Source organism: Prunus persica, chromosome G2 (assembly GCF_000346465.2).
Source record: "Prunus persica cultivar Lovell chromosome G2, Prunus_persica_NCBIv2, whole genome shotgun sequence".
Lineage (NCBI taxonomy): Eukaryota > Viridiplantae > Streptophyta > Magnoliopsida > Rosales > Rosaceae > Prunus > Prunus persica.
The window spans coordinates 17823136-17847720 of record NC_034010.1 but is presented as its reverse complement, the minus strand read 5'-3'; the positions used below and the strand labels follow the sequence as shown (position 1 = coordinate 17847720).

At 37.8% G+C, this 24585-nt stretch overlaps 3 protein-coding genes across 4 annotated transcripts; 1 reads left to right on the top strand and 2 right to left on the bottom strand.

Annotated features, from left to right (window-relative positions):
• Positions 7 to 1307, top strand: LOC18786927. The gene has a single exon (XM_007220960.2). The coding sequence runs from the start codon at positions 146 to 148 to the stop codon at positions 890 to 892; it is 747 nt and encodes a 248-aa protein (XP_007221022.1). The 5' UTR covers positions 7 to 145; the 3' UTR covers positions 893 to 1307.
• LOC18785458 lies at positions 2860 to 6291 on the bottom strand. The gene is made up of 5 exons (XM_007220319.2): positions 5533 to 6291; positions 5184 to 5282; positions 4076 to 4120; positions 3736 to 3873; positions 2860 to 3562 (listed from the first exon to the last, which is right to left on the bottom strand). Exons 1-5 carry the CDS (start codon positions 5932 to 5934, stop codon positions 3230 to 3232), a joined length of 1017 nt encoding a protein of 338 aa, XP_007220381.1. The 5' UTR covers positions 5935 to 6291; the 3' UTR covers positions 2860 to 3229.
• LOC18787005 (TMV resistance protein N) lies at positions 10844 to 15281 on the bottom strand. Of its 2 annotated transcripts, none has more exons than XM_020557786.1 (6): positions 14720 to 15281; positions 13225 to 14323; positions 12851 to 13141; positions 11905 to 12723; positions 11286 to 11802; positions 10844 to 11169 (listed from the first exon to the last, which is right to left on the bottom strand). In XM_020557786.1, the coding sequence occupies exons 1-6, from the start codon at positions 15235 to 15237 to the stop codon at positions 10955 to 10957; spliced, it is 3459 nt and encodes a 1152-aa protein (XP_020413375.1). In that variant the 5' UTR covers positions 15238 to 15281; the 3' UTR covers positions 10844 to 10954. The 2 variants fall into 2 exon arrangements, with proteins under 2 accessions (XP_020413375.1, XP_020413376.1); XM_020557787.1 differs by having other exon boundaries at positions 11295 to 11802.

The window sequence follows — 24585 nt, the reverse complement described above, 5'->3', positions numbered from 1 at the left end:
CTCATCGACTCCTATCGGCGACAAGTGGTACTCTCTCCGCCGCGGCAACCTCAAGGCCACCCACTGGCAGGAGGTCGCCGACGCCGTCGCTCACCGCTGCCCCGCCGCTTCTCCTCCCAAGACCGCCGTCCAGTGCCGCCACAAGATGGAGAAGCTACGGAAACGGTACCGGACGGAGATCTCGAGGGCCAAGTCCATGCCTTTGTCCAGATTCACCTCTTCCTGGGTCCACTTCAAGCGGATGGACGCCATGGAGAAGGGTCCCGCGGCTGCTAAGAGGGAGAACTCGGAGAGTCCTGGGGAGGAGGACGAGAATGATGAGAATGAGGAAGAGGACGATCAGGATCAGGAGCTGTATGAGGAGCTGAGATATGGGTCGAATATGAAGAGCATGAGCAAGTTGTATAGAAATGGAGTTGGGGTTGGAGGCAGTGGTGGAAGTAGTGGAGGTGGGTTTAGGATTCGGATCCCAACTGGGGTTAGTATAGCTCAGCCCGGGACCAAGGTTTATCCGAAAATGGATCCGAAATTCGGGTTGAATTCGAATTCGGGATCGGGTTCAGGGCCGGGGTATGGGAGTGCTAAGGTGATGAGGGAGTGTGGGAATTCGGTGAGGCCTGGATTGGGGAAAAGGGAGAGGGAGGGGAGAGAGAGGGAGAGAGACCCCGTGGCGGAGATGGTTTCGGCGATCAAGGTTTTGGGAGATGGGTTTGTGAGGATGGAGCAGATGAAGATGGAGATGGCGAGGGAGATCGAGACGATGCGGATGGAGATGGAGATGAAGCGGACCGAGATGATTTTGGACTCGCAGCAGAGGATTGTGGAGGCTTTTGCCAAGGCAGTTTCGGAGAAGAAGAAGAAGGCCAAGCGAATGCCCTCCCCGGAGGCATAGCTGGGCTTGCAGTGGTTGAGTTTCGGGAAATTCTAAAAGACGAATGAGCTTCCTGTTCATAGCAGCCAAATGCGTTTGCATCTTAGGGACTAAGATTGTGAGTTATTAGTTGTAAGTTCTGTGTTTAACTTTCGCTTTCGAGCCACTTTTTACAATTATTTTCCTTTTAAGTCATGAGGAGAATGTGAAACTTGATCACTTTAGCTTGATTCTGCTCCTTTGTAGCGATTGTAGCTTAATCTTTGTAGTTTCTAGTTCGTGTAGTGGAGGAAAACTATGTAGAATAGTTGTTGTCTCTCTGTTTATCTCTTGGTTTAATGCATAGAAGCTCTAGCTGTTAAAATCTTACTCTTTTCTTTTGATCCGATAGTAAGAATGCTTGCTTTATAAAAATGGGAAGAGGATTCTTTTGTTTTGGTTGGGCATCTTATCGACCTTTGTTTTGGTAGTGAAAGGTGACTTTTTGATAGCATTTTATCATGTTTTAGTACGGATATAATATCAACTCTAGGAAAATGTTCTCTTGCTTGGCACTATGAATCTGGACCATTGATCAGGTGGATTCTTGCATGAATGCGTTGCCCCGATTCATAGTTTGGCAACAGAAGTATTTGTCTAGCAAGAAAACATTACCCATCGATTCTATTCTGTAAGCGACATACTAAATATGTGCAAGCTTTTACAAGATCTTGCAATGTTCCCTAGAGAACATATTCAAGTTCCCTGGTTAACATATTATGATTGGAGAAGAGCGAGTTGATTTCATGGATGGTCGAGACTTTTCGTGTAATATAAAACTTTCTGCTTTGAATAAGGTTATTTGCTGGCTCTCTGTTGATAGTGTCAATACTTTATATATGGAAGTGAATGTTTCCTGCAGTAATTTTTTCTGGATTTGACTGGCTTTAAAGTCTTGTTAAACCTTGGAGGTCTAACATGGTGAACTACATTTGTAGGATTCATAAGAGGAAAAATGACGCGTAGTCTCGGAGCCTATCAGAAAAGAAAAGTTAGTTTATGGGGAACTAAGGTTTTAAAAGTTCATGCCCGTTTTCCAGGATTACATATTAGTTGCAAGCCTTTCCTTAATGTTTCCTATTGGAAATTCTTATTTACCTGTACAGAACTTTCTGCCTGGAAATATAAATATAAAAATGGGGATCTGACTAGAATGTTGGTAGTTGGTCATTGGTTGGTTTAAACCCTTTACATAGCATGTGGTTATTTGGTACAAAGTTGTTATTTGGTTACCACGCTAATGCTATGATCACCTCATGAAACCAAGTTTGGGAAACCTTGGTAATATTCTCTTTCTGGGTTGTTGATTCATATTTGCTTGCCCTTTTAATGATCTTTAATTGCTTTGCCTCACGTTTTCTATTTCATAATGGAAAAAATTGACTTGATTTTGGATTTTTCGGGCAATGTAAACATGCATCATTGGCATGTTCATGTTTTCCGGTCATGGTTAGGTTTTCCGACCTAATTCGTATGTTGATCCCTGGTCATGATCAGGTTTTCCGACCTAATTCATATGTTGATCCCGATTTGTTTTGGCCGGAACTATGCCCCATTTCATGCCAAACACGAAATATTTTGAGATTGTTGTGACATAAGGAGTTAGGAGGACAATGATGCGCCATCAATGAGACATTTGTTTGACTGTAGGGGCATTAAAGCATCACAACGAGGCATTGAGCTACCAATTACAAGGGGGGCGTTGTGCTACCAATTGTGCTACAGTTCAGCTATTAGCTAATAATTTAACGGTCACCAAAGAGAAAAGAAACAACACACAGTGATGAAGCTAAATCAGATTGGTGAAGCAGCTTTAGATAGCTGCCATGATCATTGGGCCACTCTATGAGAAGTCTCCTTTCTGAAGCCATAACTCAGAGGCATTTCGATGAATGTTGTTTGGCTTCAGGAGGGGCCTCAATGGCTCATTTCTCTTATAGATGCAGACATAATCGTCAAAATTATAGAATCAATTTATGGGAATTTTTTGTTTTCTACAAATTTAACAGGAAACAAATCTACCTAGTAAGGAGGAATTCATATATGAGAAATTATAGAATACTAAGGTAGTATGGCCACGTGGTACATCTTGTACACGTGTAGTATCTATAAATATCCACTTATATTATAACATGTGTACAAGATGTACCACTTGGCCATACCACCGTAGTATTTTATAATAGATCTTCTTTGCTGCCTTGTATTTTAATAGCCTGAGAAAGCAGCATGAAACTTAGCATGATCTGAGTACATTGGAGAGAATTCTTTAACTATAGCCGACTTGGATCTGCATTTATGTTCTTACTTGACTTTGCAATGTCATGAGTTCGACTTGATTCTTCGGACCCATAAATCAACGGGTCTCTCCAAGACAGAGACATTAATGCTACTCCAGACCTCCTGTTTGGATGGAAGCTGGGCAATTTTCTCCGCAATTTCCATGTCTTCCGGAAGAACAGAACCGAACACGGTGTACACTTTTTTCCACTCAAAATGGTTCGCAAGGCTGATGAAGAATTCCGGGCCGGAATCAATCCAGGCAACTGATCCTCTTCTGACAGCATGAGAGACCTCTGTTGGAATGTTCTTAAATATGATCCCATGCGCTTCAAGTGTTCCTTGTATTAATGCGAAAGGCGGCCCAAATGGAGCCTATAGAGCTTACATGAGAAACTTCTGAATGAGAAATAAATACTACATCAAATCCATCTCTTGAGCAATGACATACTACAAGGGAGGAAAAGGTAGTATCTTTTACAAGCACTCTAAATCAGCAAGATGAAAACTCAGTTGTAGCTTCAAGTTATGAGGTCAAATAAACTTACATTTTCTACATGGTTTCCTAGTGAGTCCCAAAAACTTCCACGGTCTTCTGCACGATAAAAGTGGCAACCTGCATAATGAGGTACTTGCAACATCTCAAGAATATAGGCAACAGAATGTGGGGCACAATCAGGAAACAGCTGCATAAATTGAAGACCAAAAGAAAACTTAGATGTTCAAATCATACAGTTTGATTTGAGTACAAAAACTTAAACAAATATACAAGCCATTTTTCCTATGACTACAGTATCAGCATGACTTAATTGTATAAAAAAAAAACCTTAGCTCAGGGTTTCCAGATAAAAGAGATCAGGCATCTAATCCGGTAGCGAAAGCATTTACCTTTATGCGAAGAACACCATATTCTGTTTCCAAACCAACAATACCCTGTTGAGCAATGGATTCTGTGAGCAGACAAGTAGACATATGACAGGAAAAAAAATAAAAAAATAAAAAAAATTCTAGTCTAACTTCGTTGCAGCAACTGCTATAATATATAAAGCAAATTAGTTACTCTAGTGCATATGCATTAGATATATCAAGGATTGAGAGATTCATTGATCCTCCACTTGCAATGTCTTTTTCACAAATGATGAATTATACTACTTTTATTCCATAAGAATCTATGAAACATATATTTTTAGTTCACAGGTCATTTTTCTACACAAAACATATCAAAATTTCTTGTCACCTCCCTCTTCTTCTCACATACTATTTTTCCTTTTCTTCAGAAAAATATAACCTCTCCCCTCCACCTCTCCTCTTATCACATTTGAGCTCCTCTTTGTAACGCTCATTAAACTAACTGCCTATTTCAAATCATTACCTCCCTTACTGAATATACAATAATTTTTTTTCTAATTTTTACAATCTCAAGTTACCGACTCACCTGAACTAAGCTTCTCCCAAATGCAAGCAGTGCTAAAAGGAATCAAAGGGAAGCCACTCTATCAAAGCCAGGTTTCAGAGCAAACTACGTTTGGTTGTTGGCTTACAACACTTCCACTGCACTACTCTGAATATTCATACATTCATTGTTTTTGTTAATTGCAATTATCTTTAATATTAAACAGGCATGTGTGCTTATGTCAACTAATCAACTCCTAAGAAAACAAGAATAAAATTCTCATCAGTTTACAGGTGCAGCAATGCCTTAAAAAACATATAGAAAAAAGAAACGCCTACCAGATTACATATCGGAATACATAGTAACTAGTTACTTTGATCTGAAAATGTCTTTGAATTGTTTTGTCTCATAGAAGATAAGTTCATATATCACTTAGAAAAAGCATATATAAGAACTCTCTGGCACATGTTCATAAGACAAACCCCTATATACAAGAACCAAAATTTTGACAACGTACAATATATCATGTCATTTGTGCTTGTTACTTGTAGTTAGTAAATTATAAAACCAGAGAAACGTAGTACAATGCACAAAAATATTCACCTCTCTTTCTCCAAAGATGAATCCAGAAGTCCACATAACTAGATCACCTGAGTCTTTCCGATCAGGCTCCAAGGTATCCTTTTGTTTCTTTAACCAACACTACAAACATGCATAAGAGAAGCATCTCATAACCAAACCAATTAATTCAACTCAAGGATTTACAAAGAATGTAATCAATTAAAACCAAAAGTAAAAGTGGTATGCAAGATGCTACTTTCCACAATGGCCAAACTGATGTTGGTAGATATACATTTGAATTGAAATTTAAACACAATCCATCCATTCAAATATCAATAACAGATTTAATGAAACTGTTCTTGAAAGCAAAAGAGACAAAGAGAAACCATACCTCACCAAATCTAAGTCCACAAGCCACTCTGTTCCCACAAAACACCCAACTATCACACAAACAAGGCCCACCTTGATCTCCACACATAGCTTTACAAGCCACGCAGCATTCTTCAGAAGAATTGACCTTAAACTGAGAACCCCATCTCACAGCATCACCCCAAAGCTCCAAATGCTCAATCCCTCCACAACATTCTCCATCTTCTTCATCTTCTTCTTCACTCCCCAATGCAACTTCACGGCCATTCTCACCCAACTCTGAAACCGAATCAACAGTTATGCTATTGGGGTTTGAGACGATAGACAGGAAAAGATACACCATGCAACAGAAGATTGCACCCATCAAGAAAAGGGCCAGAAGTGCAAACCGGCCGAGTTCTGAGTCGCTCTGCCTGCGACCCATTTGATTTTATGGAATGAAATGAAAAACCCAGAAACTATTCAGCTTAATTCTTTGGGTTCATGTTGTTGGTTCGGGAAATTTGATGAGATTGATAAGTGCATGATGAACAAGAGGGGGCTCTTAGATTCTGTGACGATGATGGAACAAGCGTTACTAGCATTTAGTGACACGTTAGCCTTATTTTCGATCGGTTCCACCTGAAGACAGTTACCAACCAATCAGTAATGTGCAGAAATTGGACAAGTAAAGTTGACTAAAGTGGATGGGCTTTATATTAATTCGTTCGAATTCCCTTATTATAGTTCAGATTAGCCCCGCACGTGTCAATAGGATTTATTTTTTATTTTTTATTTTATTTTTAGAATTAAAAAATAATAATAATATAAGTTGTTATATTCCATAAAAATAGGACTTTTTAATTTTAATTTTTTAATATGAAATTATCATATTATTCTCATATAATTAATCATTTTAATTCTTAATGTTTGAATTAAATAAGGATAATTTATGGTATTTTAAATGTTTTACAATTCTCTGCCTTTTGTTTTATATATACTAGCCTCTTGGCTCATGCTCACGCATGTGCCAATTGATTTTCTTTTTTCTTTTTTCTTTTCTTTTTAGAATTAAGAAAACATAACATGGGTAGTTATGTTCCATAAAAGTATGACTTATTATTTGATTTTGTTCTTAATTTTAATTTTTTTAATATGAAAAAAATATAAATTTACTATATTATCATCATTTAAATAAAAATTTCAATTCTTAATGTTTGAATTAACCAATGACATTTTATGGTATTTTGGATGTTTCACCATTCTCTACCTTTTGCTTTATATATATAGATAAATTATATTAATATAAAATATCGCTTCTATAAATAATAATAATAATATATAAAAAATCAATAATATCTCAAGTTTTGCAAATATTTGGGCCTGGTTTTTATCCACCTTTATAAATGGAAAAATTGGGCCAATGCTTGGCCTGGGCTTGAAGCCATACGATTCATATAGAGTCCTTGGGCCGGTTTAAGTGGTCTATAAATGGAATTATTTATGAGAGACTTATTATTGGCATAATTGACCGACTGATGTATACTTTAATTGTTGGATATCTGAGAGTATGTATGTTTCTTAGGGCCTGATTCAATAGCTTTTTCCTCGTGTTGTCAGTTGAATTCTGTATGCAATTCAGTTTTTAACATGTTTTGCCGCAAAGACATACCCCATGAAATCTTGTTTGACATCCTTTCAAGATTGCCTGTGAAATCTCTTTTGAAGTTTAAGATGTGTTTGCAATTCTTGGCATGCTTTAATTAGCAGCCCAAGTTTCATCATTTCGAAAGGAATGACATGAAAAGTGGCTATGATTATTTTCTTATGTACACTAGCAGTGCAGCTTGCTTGTCAGTAGTTTGTCCTGAAACATATGCTAAAAGTTTGGAGTTAGATCTTCCCCCTATCTACTTCTATGGTTCCTGCAATGGATTGTTTTGTCTATCTGATTATAATATGGAGAGTACATAAGTTCAAGAGACTTCCCAAAGGCACCATTCATTGCAAGCATCGTCTTGCTCTTGGGTTTGGCCTGCACGCCGGCTATACTGGTTTTTCGTATTCTTTTTAAAAGAAATAGTATAGCCGGGCGGCTATACTTGGTTTATTTTTTTCCATTTCTTTTAAACGAAATAGTATAGCCGCTATAATTGGTTTATTTATTTATTTATTTATATAATAGTATACCCTCGCGGCTATACCAAATTAATATCTATAAAGTTTAAACTAATGCAACTAGTAGGGTCCTTTTTCATAATTTTTTAATGCCAAAATTTTAACAAATAAAGCACGTATGTATTTTATTTGTATAGCTGCGTGGCTATACCAAATTACTATCTATAAAGTATAAACTAATACAACTAGGAGGGTCCCTTATTCATAATTTCTTTTTATAGTATAGCCACTTGGCTATACTACGTTTTTGTTTTAATAGATTAGTATAGTTGTTCCTTATACTAATGCAAGGCGCAATGGAAAGGTCAGTTGTTTTCAATACAAATCTAGCTGTCATCTCTAGCTTTTCGGCTGTGAAAATTGTTGTGCCTCCTCTCCATGTTAAGCAATTTGCTACTCTAACAGTAACCCTTCATTTTTCTAGAAGAACTTGGATTTTAACTTAATAAACTTATGCTTGTTCACAACTGAAATAAATAATTAACTAATTGATTAACTACTTGATATTTTATATCATCTTAATTACCAATTCATTAATTAACTCAGTGTTTCCAATTTTTTTTGTAAACACTATGTGTATTAAACATAAAAAATACATGTGTATCTGTATACGAGTATTGTATGTTTACTTTTTTTTAAACGTGAACTTTATGAGTCTTTAAGACGTCTGCAGAACACGAATGTATTATTAAAAAATACGTATTTATGTGTATAATACATTATTAAACGTGAAAATGCTAAAGTCGTTATATGGGTAATAACTTTGAAAAAATATATAAAAAAAATCAAAAGGGGAGACAATAGAGATTCGGGTAATGACCTAATAATAATAGATAATGCTTTAAACTACTCTTTTTTTAAAATTAAAATTAAAACAAAACAAAAAATCAGTACAGCCGGTCGGCTATACTATTTTTAAGAAACATTAATAAAACCGAGTATGGCCGTGCGGCTATACTATTTTAGAAAATATAAAAAAAGGGGGAAGAGCCGTACGGCTATACGATAGATATTACAATAAGAAAATCCGTCCTCCTCTTGTTATAATCTACTATTCATAAGAACAAAGGATGCAGCATGACTCCAAGCTTTCCATCAGGTGAAGTTCTTATAGGAGATAAATTAGACGAGACAGCTTGAGTATCCTTGCAGCAAAATAACTACAGCCTGACATAGCATCCAATCTGTGGATATCCAAGAGGGCATGAACCACAACAACCCTATTGTATACAATGAAAGATTCTCAGCACATACTGTAGGGCATGACCTTTTAGAGCAAAAGAAGAGAAGCCGTGACTTCGAAAAACATAAATCTCCAGAGGAAAAAATAGTAATGACTTGGGCACCTTGGGCTCGTACTCAAGCATGCATCACTGACTTAATAAAACATGAATAACACAACAAATTAAATTACCTCAAGTAGTACGAGCCAGAACCGCCTGAACCCATATAACTGCTTCCACCCACACCACTGCCAGAGTACATTGATGAGCAAGAGCTACCTCCAACCTACAATAGATAATCAAGAAACAATAATACATGAGACTGCTAAACAAACAGCTGTTGGCTTACAAGCCAGGAACCTCCACAACCACAAAAGGCTTTAGATTCACACTTTGCTTTGCAAGCTAGCTAGGTTCTGACATTTTTTTGTTAATGTCCATGTCATGGATTGGTTAGACCAATCGGTTGCTTCCATTTGGCGCATTCGAAACGCTACACTTGGCCAACGGAATTCGGCAGTGGACTATTAGCAGACAAAGAATGAACAATGTCTTGGCTTTGCTACGAGTTCGTAGACATGTAGTGGGCCCAAATCGGAATTTTAACGGAGAAGTTACGGTCAACGGAAGTGTAGTGGCACAACCGTAAATATTTCAAAGCAAGAATTTTAAACAGTGAGGGGTGTATTTTCGGGTGTGTAAAGCCACTTTTACATCCCTTTACACCTTCGGGGGTTGTAAATGTGGTTTTTGTTCCAATTGGTAAGATGTAAATCTAAATATGTATAATTGAATTTTTTTGTCTTAATTCGTTTTTGTATTAACTTTATAAAATTAATTTTGTGTGTGTTAAGTTTATTTTATTTTTGTCAAACAAATAGACCTAAAAATATTTAAATTTGGAGAAGATATGATTTCATCCACAGAAAAATTATCAGAAGAGCAAGCTAATATATATATATATATATATATTACCTATTAATTAATTGATTAATTATGAGTTTCACTGTAGAAGTGTAATCAGCAATAATGAATTATTTTATTTTATGTGGCTACAAATTAATTATGAAATCTTGTCTAGCAACTACTCTAGCCGCGCGTCTTGGGCAAGTAGGTTTACATTAAGTCTTTTTGTTCACTTTTGTCCACATTTTCTCGCATTTTCGCATGTAGGGCCCCGCCTGTAAAAGATGTAAAAAAGGATGCACATGTTCATCTAAATTTGCATCTCACGGTTGTGATGCAAATTTACAATCATTTACACTTACCCATTGTAGGTGATTCCGATCACAAATGATATATATTTAACATACACCTCATTATACAACTCCCTACTGGAAATACTCTTACTAGATGATAATATGTTAAGTTAGATTCAAAGCGCTAAAATCTTTCACAATTTGAAATACCCAACCTAGACCCGTTTACAGATTATATCTCCTTCATTTTCCCTTCTGTTATAGTTCTAAGTTTACATCAAATGCCTTTCGAATAAAAACTCTGTTGCAAAGCTCTTTCAGGTATTTTGTTTTTTCTTTACTTTCCCTAAACCAAAATTGAAGAAAGTTTTATACCATTTTTTCCCTCTCTTAGCCACCACAAAAAAACCAAAAAAAAAAAAAAAAAACCACTCAATAAAATTGACCCAAAAAAAGAAGAAGCTGTCATTGAACAAAATTACTGGGATAAATTATGAACCAAGAAAAAGAAAGAAGCCTAGAACTTCACCCATCCTATTTCTGTCAATTTTGGACAATTAAAAACTGAAATTAATTAGGAGACTTCAAAGAAAGAATTAGCCAAATGAGAGAATTAACTTTGCAGAGAAAATAGATCACAGAAACAAGAAGAAGAATTGTTAGGTTGCTATTGAAAGATCCCGTGAAGAAAACATTTGTATAAAAAAAAAAAAAAAGAGAGAAACAATTAGAAGACAGGGAAAGATGAAGAACAGGGCGCGAAGTAACCAACGCTTACGGAAGAAAATAAGGTCTGAAAGAAAAAAAAAATGCCACAAAATATATCAACAGAACAAATAGTCTGCTGTTGAGATGTACAAAAAATTCATCCAGGGCTTGTGGACGGTCCCTTCTTTCTGCCTGAGAGAGAAGACCGAGTGATTAGAGAAAGGGTGAGAAAGAAGCAAGCTGCGGTGACGAGCACCTTCCAGCCATGGAGGACGCCGGAGTTATTGCTGCCTGTGGTGGTTGTAACTGTGATATCATCCTGTTGCTCTTCTTCTTCGTCTGGTAAACATACAAAACGAGAGAAAACCTCCTCTGGAAAACATATATACAAGACAAAATATAGATTCATTTATTATTTTGCTTTATTTTATTTTATATTTGGAAATAGTTGGAGTGAAATTATGAAACGCGTCAATAAAACATCACACCTGCCTTACCTTCTTCATCAGAGTCCCCAAGGATCATACTGAACGATATTGGATCATAAGAAGAATCTGTAGAAATACTCATCATATTATGATTCTCTTCTTGTTGCACCTGCACAAGTCGGATGCCCAACTCCTTAACCAGAAGCCCAGATTTCATAATTACAGAAACAACCACTTCATCGCCCCCTTGTAACTGATCATCCTCCAAACTCCAGTGGCTTAACCATATCATGTCTTCTCCTTCACCTGGAATACCGTAGTGTGATGGTTCATACGCCCCCCTCAGACCCTTGCTCTTATTTTTGACTCTTATATGTGGCAAACAATTGTGTTGGATAATAGGAGAATCATAGCCAGCATTCGAATAGACAACAAAGAAAATCAAGCCTCGAGTTCTGTGATTATCAAGTAATGGCACAGTAAAAGATATTGAGGACCCTCTGCTTTTATGGCTGAATTGGCCAGGAACCTCATTCCCACCAAAAAATGTGCTGAATATACGACATTCGTATAGTCCCTATATATATGCAATAGAACTGACAATATTAGTCAACTCTTTCCTGTGATCGTATGAGAGAGAGAGAGAGAGAGAGAGAGAGAGAGAGAGAGAGGCGCACACCTGGACGGGAATTGGATCATCCTTTTGTAGAATGGGTGCCATTGATTCCAAGAAGTTGCACAATCCAAAGATGTCGATCCTTTCTACATCTACACTATCAAGTAACTTGAACTTGTACTGCCACTCAACTAGGCTGTTGCGATTAAATGATGTGGCTGTCTCTACGTGACGGGATTGAAATGTTATTTTCTCCAATGAAATGCAATCTACAATATCCAAGTTCTTTACTTTTGGTAACCCCAGAAGCGATTTGAGACTTGTACACATGGAAAAAGAGAGTTTATCGAGCCTCGCTAATCCTTTGATACAATTTGGTAGGCTACAAATTGGATTATTCCCTAGATTTAATCTTTGCAATGACGACATATTACTAAAATCCATAGGAAAGGCATCATTCGAAAGATTGCACCCCCAAAGACTTAATTCTACTAAAGAGCATGGTAAAGAACACAAGATACTCAAACTTCTTTCTAGCCATAATTCACTTATCAGAATTCCATCTGTCTCAAGCACTTTTAACGAGACCATGTTCCTCAACATCTCAATTGATAACTCCTTTAGATTTGAGCAACCAGATATAATAAATGTTTCAAGTGATTTTAGCATACAAATGTTCTTGGGAAGCAACCTAATCTTTTTGCAATCTTTCATATTCAAGTAAATAAGTCTCTCTAGGTTTCCAATGGATCCATGGACATAAATCAGGCTCGTGCAGTCTACTAGAACCAATTTCTCTAGATTTGGGCAATATGAGAATTCAATGGTTTCTGTAAGGGAATGAGAATGGCTGAGATCAAGGATCTTCAAGGAAGGAAGATACTGTAGAGGAAAAAAAGTACAGAAGAAAACAATGTGGGAGTTAATTTTTACAAATATATAATTTGTTATCAAACTAAAAGCCTAATGAAAATGAAAAAGAAATTGAAAAGGGTAGAGAGTGACATACTTTTGTTCCTTTGAATACTTGTCTCAGACCGCTGTATTGCATTTCAAGAACAATAATGCTTCCCAAAGGAAAATCAACGGGTATAGAATCTAAAGGAAATTCAAGCCAACACAACCATCTTAGTCCACTACAAAATTTTGCATAACATCCGCGGAGTTTTACATGACTAAGATGGAGTAGTTTTAGTTCCTGCATCCGTGAAAATGCATTGGTTTCCAAGACTTTCTCATTTGAGTTTATAGTAGGGCACATGTGCATGTCCAGGACAAGACCTTCAATTGTTTCCGTATCCTACAAAAGAAAAGGAAAAAACATTTGGAAAGTTTTTAGAAGAGGAAAAACAAAAATGTGTACAAATAACGTATATTTCTTACATTCTTTTCCGTCAAGATTTTGAAAGAGTCCTTATGATGCCATACTCTACTACGCTTCCAAGGCTCCTTTGATTCTAGGCGAACAATTTCTCTTCCCATTCCACGAATCAGGTCGTGCATCCGCACCTTGTCCCATCCATCAATAATCACCAAACATCTATCGATGAGATTTTGAATGCCAACAATTGTATAGAAATCACATCCATCTAGTATTTTAGCAATGTAATCTTTGTCCATTCCGATAAAGAAACAAGCAATGTGGAGGAATAATTTTTGGTCATGGTCATCTTGCAAAGAGTCATAGCTTACTCTTAGTTTATTTATTATTTCACCATTTGGAATAACTTCTAACTTCGCCAATGCACTTTTCCATAGACATACACTTTCCCCCAACAAAGAAGAACCTAAAACTTTGAGAGCTAATGGAAGTCCTCCGCAATGATTGACTAGCTTCTCTGAATATTCTATGTAATCTTCAATAGGATGGTCTTGGCCAAAAGCGTGCCAACTGAAGAGCTCCAATGATTCTTCTTTAGTCAAAGTTTCAACTGCATACACCTCAGTAACTTGATGAGCCTTTAACAGTCTTGCACGCCTAGTTGTTATGATGATTTTACTTCCTGGATAAAATTGATCTTTCATTTGAAATACTGCATCTAATTGGTCCGTATGATCCACATCATCGAGAACAAGAAGAACCCTTGTAGAGATTATTGCATCTGCAATCTTAATTAATCCCTCACTAACATTGCTTATTTTCATTTTTCTCCCATTCAAAATGTCAGAAAGAAGAAGTGTTTGTATTTGAACTAAGCCATTGGGTTGCTGTGAAACTTCTTTGATATTTTCAAGGAAGCTGCTTCCTTCAAATATTCTAAAGTTTGAATTGTAAACAGTCTTTGCGATGGTTGTTTTCCCTATTCCACTCATCCCATAGATTACAAGTATGCCAACATCAGTTGACCTGCGTTGTAACCAGAAATTAATTCTTTCGACTTGAGAATGCATTCCAACCAAGTTGGGAGCAACACTCAATGGTGTACGACTTAGTTTGTCTCCAATCACTTTAACTATTTTCTGGATAAACTTTGACTCGTACCTAAAAAATTGCAATAAAAATGAAAGAGAATTCAAACATGCATGCATGATTTCATATACTTAAGTTAGAAAATGCCATGGAAATAAGTTCAGAAAGTTAGAAGGTACAAATATATAATAGATGAGTGCTGAAAGAGTTAGATAGAACTTAAAACTATGTTTGCCATAACAGCTGGATAATAGGTATTTCTCTGTCCCGGATGCCTTTAGAAGAATCTGGATTGCTGAGGGTGTCTTGAGTGTTTTTGTGGATGTGTTTTTATCAATAATTTTTATTTTATTTTATTTGAAAGGACAGAATCTACCAAAATTTTGAACTACATTTAATAACGAGATACTAATTCAGTTGCAACCAAATAAAGAAACTAATTCAGTTGGTAGTAGGAATGAAATTTACCCATGAGCTTGATTTTGCAAGACCATCCCTGCCAGATCTGCAACCTCTGCAAGTGCCTCTCTCCATGCCTTCACCTTCGGCAGCGGTTGAGTTTTTTGGTGTCCAGCAAATGCCTTTGCAAGACTTCCTGTCTGCTTCTTTACATGGGATGGATACACATCGTAGAAGACAGGCAAAACGACATGATCATCTGAGGTCTTTCTCTTGCGTTCAAGGATCATCACCAGCTCGTCAAGGCACCATCTGGATGACGCGTAGTCTTTCGAGAACACAATGACAGAAGTTCGTGAGTGTTTGATTGCTTTCTGCAGTTCGGGCTTGATACCTTCTCCTCTCTCGACTTCATCGTAGTCTCGGAAAGTGCGAAATCCGGCGTTGACAAGGGCCGTGTAGAGGTGGTCAGTGAAAGTCTTGCGAGTGTCTTGGCCTCTGAAACTCAGGAACACGTGATAACGACAATATCCAAAAGTACTGGAAACAGAGGAGGTTTGTGGATCGGCTGCTCTCACAAGAGCCATGGATATCGACGACTTGAAGTGGTCAAGAAACAAACTAGCGTTTGCTGGTGTCTCACGACAGCCAAGCATGTTATGATGAATTGCAGAATTTAATGAATGAAAAAGACAGCCTACCCATAACTCCATTGACTTGACTTGAAAAGCGATTAGGCTAACGTTTACCTGCAGTAATCTTCAATGTCCTCCTTTCACTCTGTGACCTTTACCAGCAGTTTCACTTGGCGCATTTTTTGTTAATGTCCATGTCATGGATTGGTTGGACCAATCGGTTGCTTCCATTTGGCACATTCGAAACGCTACACTTGGCAGACGAAATTCGGCAGTGGACTTTGAGCAGACAAAGAATGAAGCCTTGGCTTTGCTAGTTATCATGGGAAATGATTATGGACAATTATTCAATCTGATTATGGACAATTATTCAATCTTACTCTGTTAATGTACAGTGAAATTTTTCAATCTGAAAAATGATTCATTATTGAGAATTTAAATTCATTATAAATGCAATTCTTTGGTTTTGAACATTGTCTTCAGAATGGTGTCTGTTTTCATAAATTTTGAATTTACTTACCCCTTCCAATATTCGAACACAATCTAAGATTGGTGGCTGTTTTCGTAAAAGAAATCCAATCTTTCTTTTTTTTGGTCAATAAGAACTTTCATTAAAGGAGGTAAAAGAAATCCAATCTGAGATAGCTGCCACGCTTGACACTCGCAAGAAGGAGGCGAGACTTGTTAATTCAAGGGATTCGAATTTATGACCTCATTTAAAGAAGTGAACATCTGGTTAGATATAGACTATTATCAAAATGATAAATGAAAATTAAGGGTGCATTTGAATTTGACAACCAACATACAGAGATAAAATCTATGAAATGCAAAGAACGTCATTTTGGCGATTGAAACGTAAGATGTATCTTTCAATGTGGGTGTACATATAATGGATCTTGTAATGTTATCTAAATCTCTATATCTTAGTTTTTTTTTATCGAAAGTTAGGAAGGGGAGGGGTATTCAAACATTATCGAGGTTTCAAAGAGGTTTGAACCTGAGACCACTTGTATGCAAATCAAACTCTTTTTTCACAGGATTGACTTCATTGGCTTATATATGAGCTCTTCCAATCCACTATGGGCATGTTTGGTAGGCCTCACTATGCCTCACTAGACTGGATTGTGTTAAATAACACTTAAAATCCATGTTTGGTAAGGAAAGGGATTAACTTAAATGAGATTGCATAGTCCAACAGTGAAAAAATAACCGGACTCGCATGTCTAATTCAGTGAGCCCCAAGTGCAGTTCGCAAAATAGCACCATCGCTATTTTGAACACACGAGTCCGGCTGGATTTCCTTACGCCTTGAATCAGAACACCACCATCATAGACCCAATCGACAGACTCTGGCAATGCCCAGATCTCCCTCTTCTCCCCCGAATTTGTTCTCCCTCATGACCACCACCCGCAAGCCACACACAGACCCATCTCTCTTCGCCACCACAGCCACCAGCAAAACCCAGAACCATCTCTCTTCCCCATCTCTGTCAGACCACCGCCATCAAACCCATAACCATCCGCTAGAGACCCAATCGAACCATCATCACCACCCAATCAGTCAAACAAAGCATCATCACCACCCATAAACAGCCACCACATACTCAGTTCAACAACCATCATCACCTAATTAAACTACCACAACCATTAATTAGTGAAACCAGAAAGAGAGAGGGGTGGGTGTTTGCAGCCACCACATATCCAGAAGTGGATCTGGCTCTCTTAAAAGTTGGGGTGCAGCATGAAGAGAGAGTGAAAAGGAATGAAGGAAGAAGAAAAGAGAGGAAAGAATAGGAAGAAAAAAAGAAATAGAAGGAACGGCTGGAAAGGAAGAAAGAAAAAAAATAAAATAAAAAAGAGGCTTTGGAAGGAATAAGAAAGGAGGAAGAAAGAAACGGCCAGAGATAAGGAAGAAGAAGAAAAGTCAATGGGGAGAAGAGGAAGAAAGAAAAGAAGGAAAAAAAAAAGATAATATAGTTTGAAGTGCGTGGTTCAATTGTTTGTTTGACCAGAGATAAGAGAATAAACCACCACATACTCACTTATTTGTTTTCCTTTTATTTATTTTTAGGTAAAAAAAGCCTTAATTAAAATTAAATATTAGAATTTTATTAATTTTTTATTAATTAAAATTAAATATTAAAATAATTATTTTTAGTCCGACACAACTCCAAACATAAGTCTTCACTATTTTTACAATCCAGCTTCTTAGTCCGACCCAACACCAAACGTAGGTCAGTACTTAATCCAGCTTAGACTAATCCGAACTAATCCTAAACAGCCCCAGAATTTAGTCCAATCCATGACAGTCTACTGTGACAAACGACCCTATATTTTTTCTTTATGATTTTCCAGAGGCATGGGTGAAAATGTTTTAGTAACATAATTTCAAACAAAGAAATTGCTTTTGATAAAAAGCTAGTTATGTTGTAATAGTGGAGTCCCTAAAATGCCCCCCCTCAAGTCCTATAAATAGGGCTTCATCTTCTACTTGTAAGCGCACAGAAACGAGAATGAGAAAACATTCCTCTTCCTCTCTCTCTCAATTCCCTCTCTAAATTCTCCAGTTTTATAACACGTTATCAGAGCCAACAGCAACCGCAACTTGCTTCAGTTTTTTTCCAACCTTTCCCGCAAGCCACTTACTCCAACTTGGCACACGACTTGGGAGTCCATTGGCTCCTTCTTTGGCTCTCCGGACTTAATTCCCTCTCCCTCCATGTCCATATTTTCTTCATCTAACAAAATGGGTGTGGTGAGTGTTTCTATGGGTGTGAGTTAGTAAGAGAGAGAGAAAAGAGTCGCAGTTAACGAACGAACAAAAAGCCCAATCAATCAGCCTCCTCTGTTCTGACAACCCGAAACAATGGCCGAGTTGACTCAGGGTGAGGTGGTCTACTCGCAGGTCCTTTGCGCATCATAAGTGTAGGGTTGGCTCTTTGTGCTGAAACCCTCCACAGACCCAATGAAGAGGCCATGAAGACCCCAACATACTGATACTCAGTAAAAAGAAAGGATGTTGCACCGAGTTGACAGAGTTGACTCCGCCGAGCTTCGACGAGTTCCAGAGGCAGACCTCTCTCATGACCAGCTGTACTCTACTGTGGAAGGAGCTCTCGGACCACTTCACTTCCTTGGAGCAGAATTTACTAAAGAAATCTGAGGCCATCAAGCGCAAAATTCAAAACCTAGAGCAGGAGACCAAGGAATCACTCGACGAGCTCGAGCAGCGAGAGAGTCACTTACCATCTCGACGACAAGATCAGGCGCCGTCGCAGTCGGTGTCGCGATCGCCCATGACACGCTGAAGCTCATCGGCAGAGACGCTGGAGCCGAGGGCCTTGAGCACGTTGCCGAGCTCGGAGACGGAGATCTTGCCGTCACCATTGGCGTCGACAGAGCATATCGCCATTGTTGCCCATCTGAATTTGGATCGGCGGCGTGGCTTGGTGCTCATACTTGGTGCTCATACGACTCCATGGATTCAAAGTTGTCGAAGGACCAATTTCAGGTGTGGAACACAAGACCCTGCAAACGGGGTATGTTGTGTAGTGGTGTTTCAGTTGGTACATTCTTTTGCAGTACCTACCTGGATTCTGATGATGAACTAGAAGTTGCGTGCTTGAACAATATTGATTCGTCCCTACATGCAATGCCAAATCTGAACCAGATTCATGCACTCATTGAGCACTATGGCCCCACGGTGGTGAACCGCCTCATCGAGAATGAAGCCTTCGCCGCTGCCGGTGGCTCCGCGGCGTCCGAGGAGGATGGGATCCAGATCCAGATATCCATTCTACCTTGGAAGCACATCATGCTTCTGGTAGCTTCAAGATGAATACAAACACAATGAGAGACACAGTCACGCTCCACAGGAAGGAATGATGACGGCCACAATGATGAAAAGCAAACCCACCGATAAAGAAAAACTACACGCTCCACAGGAAGGAATGATGACGGCCACAATGATGAGAGCACTAACCGATAAAGAAAAGCAAAAAAATAAATTAATAAATAATAAATAAAATAAATAAAAAATGCTAAAGTGCTGAAGCATCTTTTAATAAAAACAGCAAAACTCACCGACCCACCGAAAGAATAAGCGATAAGATCTCTGCTCCCTTATCTTCTCTATTATTTCCTGTTATTTTTATCTGCTTTTCTTTTACTAACCATTAACAAAAATGGACCCTCGGTAATAATAAACATATTATCAGTGGGAGACCGTTACTAATACTAACAGTTTAATTTATGAATTTAATTTACCGCACATTTACATTTATTTAAAAGGGTGGTGCGGGTTTATCGTCCACGCCTTTACTTTTATTTAAATGTATGGAGCAGAATTAGTGCCCATACAAGCACGTTTAATTTACTGCAAATTTACTTTACCGCACATTTATTTTATTTATTGTATGGTGTAGGATTATTACCCATACGACAGTATTTATTTAAAAGGGTGGTGCGGGTTTATCGTCCACGCCTTTACCTTTATTTAAATGTATGGAACAGAATTAGTGCCCATACAAGCACGTTTAATTTACTGCAAATTTACTTTACCGCACATTTATTTTATTTACTGTATGGTGTAGGATTATTACTCATACGACAGTATTTATTTAAAAGGGTGGTGCGGGTTTATCGTCCACGCCTTTACTTTTATTTAAATGTATGGAGCAGAATTAGTGCCCATACAAGCACAATTTAATTTACCGCACATTTACATTTATTTAAAGTGTGGTGCGGGTTTATCGTCCATACCGGTAATTTATTTACCAGCAATTTATTATATGGATTAAATGTGTTGTATGATGAGTTTTTACAGTATACAGATCAGGACCAGAAGTTCCTTGATCCTCATCATACAATTACATCAGGACTTGCAGATCCTTGATGATGATGTTAATATGAGAGCTGGCAGTCTCTCCGGTACTATATTTGTAAACATGTGATCGGACTTGAGGGTCCTTGATCCCTGACATGTAAAATAAGGACCTGGAGTTCCTTAATGATGTAACAGTACCGTATTGGTTCATAATGCCGTACACATGGGTGATAACTGTACTGGCAAATGTACTGTACACATGAATAGTGCCGGATATATGAATAGTGACGTATACATAAATATTTACCCTTTTGGGTAAACTATCACTATTCAGAAAGGGAACCTGCAGTTCCTTAAACTCATGGATGAGCAATTAAATGAGATGCCAGAAGTTCCTCAAAATATGGACAATTATGTAAGGGCTTGAAGTCCAGAAATATGTACAGAAAATTGTAAAAATGTCCATACCATGAGAATATGTGATTTTGGCCCGAAGTTCAAAATCTAAGGGGATTGAATGTCCATACCATGAGAATATGTGATTTTGGCCTGAAGTTCAAAATCTAACAGTGTTGAGAACCTGAAGTTCCAACAATTAAATGGACAACCCTTGAGGGATTATTGCAAATTGTGGTACGCCACATATCTCTTTGGCATAAGAGAATGATGAATTGAGGCTCCACACATATTTTGTCATATCTGGGCCGGAAGCTCATGAACCCAAATATATGAGATATTAGCGTGGCTTTTACTCAATTCATATTTCATGTCCATTTTGAAAAGGGCAAATAAATTCTGAGTTTGTGTTTAGCCCAGGCCATAAGTTCCGGGCTCCCATACGTTGAAATATGAAATTTGGGAGAGTCGATGTGGTCATTTGAACCTATAAGGCACAACGTTCCAAACCGTCATTTTGAAAAGACGTAAAAACCACAGGTGCAAATTTTAAGAATGTGCGCAATTATTATAACAGGAAAGGAGCAAGTTGAAACGCAGTTGCTCCAATCAAGTTTTGCAAAGGCCATATCTATAGAAGGAAATATGGCTACAGTTTCCAGGATCCCAGTATTATCTCAGATCCCCATATTATCTTTTTCTTTCCCAGATTCCAAAACTTCACGTGGCTTCCATTAAATGTTTGTCGGCACTCTCGGCGTTTTCAAAGTATTATTTTTGTCAAAAGACGATCTTGCTTTACGGATTTCACGGAGCTACTTTTTCAAAAGTACCCCGAGAATCTCGCAATTTTCTTATGGTTAATTTGAAATTCACCGGTTCTACCTATTCATTGTATTTGTGTATAAATGTGTTACTAACGAAATTTTCTTTGCAGAAGACATCCAGTTTTCTCCATACCTAGTGATGCGATATCTAATTGTTTTTCTTATCAGTGAGCACTTAATATGCCCGAGAAGCAAGACTATCTCTGATCATCCATTCAGGAAGCGAGACTATCCCTGATCACGTTTCCGCTGCATTAGGGAACTGTGAAGGCGATCTTATGCTCTAATCTCCGGAAGTCCTTCTAGACTAGGAGATATGAGAGCTTATTGTCTGCTCCCACCAGCTTCCTTCCCTGATTGCTTACCTTATCTTTTTGCATTTTTTTCTCTTTCTGTAACTCTCTGAGGATTATTTGTTTTTGACAGAGAAAAGAGTTGTGATTTTACTCTTGCAGGATATAACTAGATCATCAAGCGCTACATTTACTGGGCCGATACAAGCTTGAATGATACTTGAGAAAAGTTTCTCCCACCTAAGGATGTAAGCAATACTTGTGTTATTTTTGCTTATATACTTATTTGATATTTTATCTTGAAAGGTAACCAAATGGGAAGATAAGTCCGTTCCAAAAGAATGGCTTGTATGTATCCATGAATTATTAATGCAAATTTTACAGATTGTAAGTTGGATACATTGATAATACACTGCACAGATTAAAGTTCCATAAGAACAGAATATGGGTATAGCAGTGATCAATATGATGCACGCCTGTTGCGTAGCAAATGATGTGGATTGAAGTCCCGAAAGGACAATCCTTTGACATGTCAATATTGATATTATGCACGTCTAATGCGTAGCAAATTATATGGGTTAAAGTCCCATAATATGGGTTAAAGTCCCAGAAATTAATTGACATGTATGTATTAATCTGTGGCAAGCCTGCAGCATGACAGATATATGGGTGCACGCCTGTTGCGTAACAAATGATATGGATTGAAGTCCCGAAAGGACAATCCTTTGATATGTCAATATTGATATTATGCACGTCTAATGCGTAGCAAATTATATGGGTTAAAGTCCCATAATATGGGTTAAAGTCCCATAAATTAATTGACATGTATGTATTAATCTGTGGCAAGCCTGCAGCATGACAGATATATGGGTGCACGCCTGTTGCGTAGCAAATGATATGGATTGAAGTCCCGAAAGGACAATCCTTTGACATGTCAATATTGATATTATGCACGTCTAATGCGTAGCAAATTATATGGGTTAAAGTCCCATAATATGGGTTAAAGTCCCAGAAATTAATTGACATGTATGAATTAATCTGTAGCATGCCTGCAGCATGACAGATATATGGGTTCTAAATGTTCCAACTCCCTAAATGGAGATTTTCCACGCCCTATGTAAAATAACGCTCCAATGGAGGTTATAATCCACATTCTCACATAATAAAAGCCCCATGAAGTGGCTTGGGTACCCAAAAGCAAAGAAATGCTTATAATTGATGCATGCGCATGCACATGAGAATGGTGAGATTATGAATTGATGAATGACAATTTTTGGTTTTGGAGTAGCTACTCAAATCATCAATGGGCTGTGTTGATTGAAACCACGTTCAATTATTAAATGTCGACAATATCATTGGCCAAAATGGAACGAGGTAATTCCATTATAAATAAGAATGAACGTGAAAGAACAAACCCACAATACGAACCCCAAAATTTGTTAATACTGAATTTATACTTGGGTGTTCGGAATAAAAGGGAATATACCTACTTTGTATGACACACTGTTTCTGGCAGAAACAAGGAATGTTGGGTTTTCTCCATATTTACAGATTCAATTGTGCCCCCCCTTATTACACAATTACGGAGACCAACATATTATCTTTAAGGGTTATTAAATGCACAGAGCATATCGCCAGAAGCGATTCCCTAAAGATGTATAAATAGCTGGGTTAAAGCTATATAATGTGTCATAAAGTTTAATCCCCTTTTAGATAAAATCCGTTGAGAGGATTGACAATTGCATAAAGCAAGTCCCTAAAGGACATGTGCTTGAAGCACAAAATTTGTACTCAATATTAATATGCATAAATTACTTGAGTGAGTACATTGATTATAATGTGATTGCAACACATTAAAACTTCTGCAGAATTCACGAAATATTTGTCTCGATCGAGCATTATGCCAACGAGATTCTTGCTTATACTAAGAAAGTATTGAAGCATTTTTATGAGTCTTATCCGTTGGTCCTTAAATGTTTTTTCGGAAGTATACTAGACCAGATAGAGCTCAGCTCCACACTGTACTCTTTTTCTTTTATCCAGGTTTTTATCCCACTGGATTTTTCCTGGTAAGGTTTTAACGAGGCAGTGTCGCTCAAGGGTTTAGGGTATACTATGAAAATTTTTATGGTCGCTTACTGGACAAAAGCTTGTCCTAAATTTTTCAGGGGGAGATATTCATCAGGGGGAGCATGGTTTTAATAAAGACCTTCATACACTGTACTCTTTTTCCTTCATCCAGGTTTTTATCCCACTGGGTTTTTCCTGGTAAGGTTTTAACGAGGCAATGTCGCTCAAGATTGACTCACAGAAGCAGTGTCAACTACGATATTCAGAAAGCTGATCAACAGTATGACTTAAAGATATTTTGCCAAAGCATCAGGGGGAGCGCACCATCAATAAAGATCTTCAAACACCGTACTCTTTTTCCTTCGTCCGGGTTTTTATCCCACTGAGTTTTTCTTGGCAAGGTTTTAACGAGGCAGTGTCGCACGCGCGTCAATATACTTAGAATTTTATGTTACACATGATTATGTACTCTTTTTCCCTTCGACCAGTTTTTGTCCCACTGGGTTTTTACTGGCAAGGTTTTTAACGAGACATATTCTGTATCATTTGTGGTCTCCAAGGGGGAGTGTTGTAATAGTGGAGTCCCCAAAATGCCCCCCTCAAGTCCTATAAATAGGGCTTCATCTTCTACTTGTAAGCGCACAGAAACGAGAATGAGAAAACATTCCTCTTCCTCTCTCTCTCAATTCCCTTTCTAAATTCTCCAGTTTTATAACAAGTCAGGTTTTTTTGTTTTTTGTCCGAAAGCTAGTTTGGTTTAAAAATAAATAAAGAGAAAACGACAAAAATATATTAGATCTAACGGACGGTCACGATCAGTTCTACGATCACCGCGTCTAACGAACGCAATACTTCTTTCCTGGCGCCAGTTGGAAAGCCTCCGGCCTAC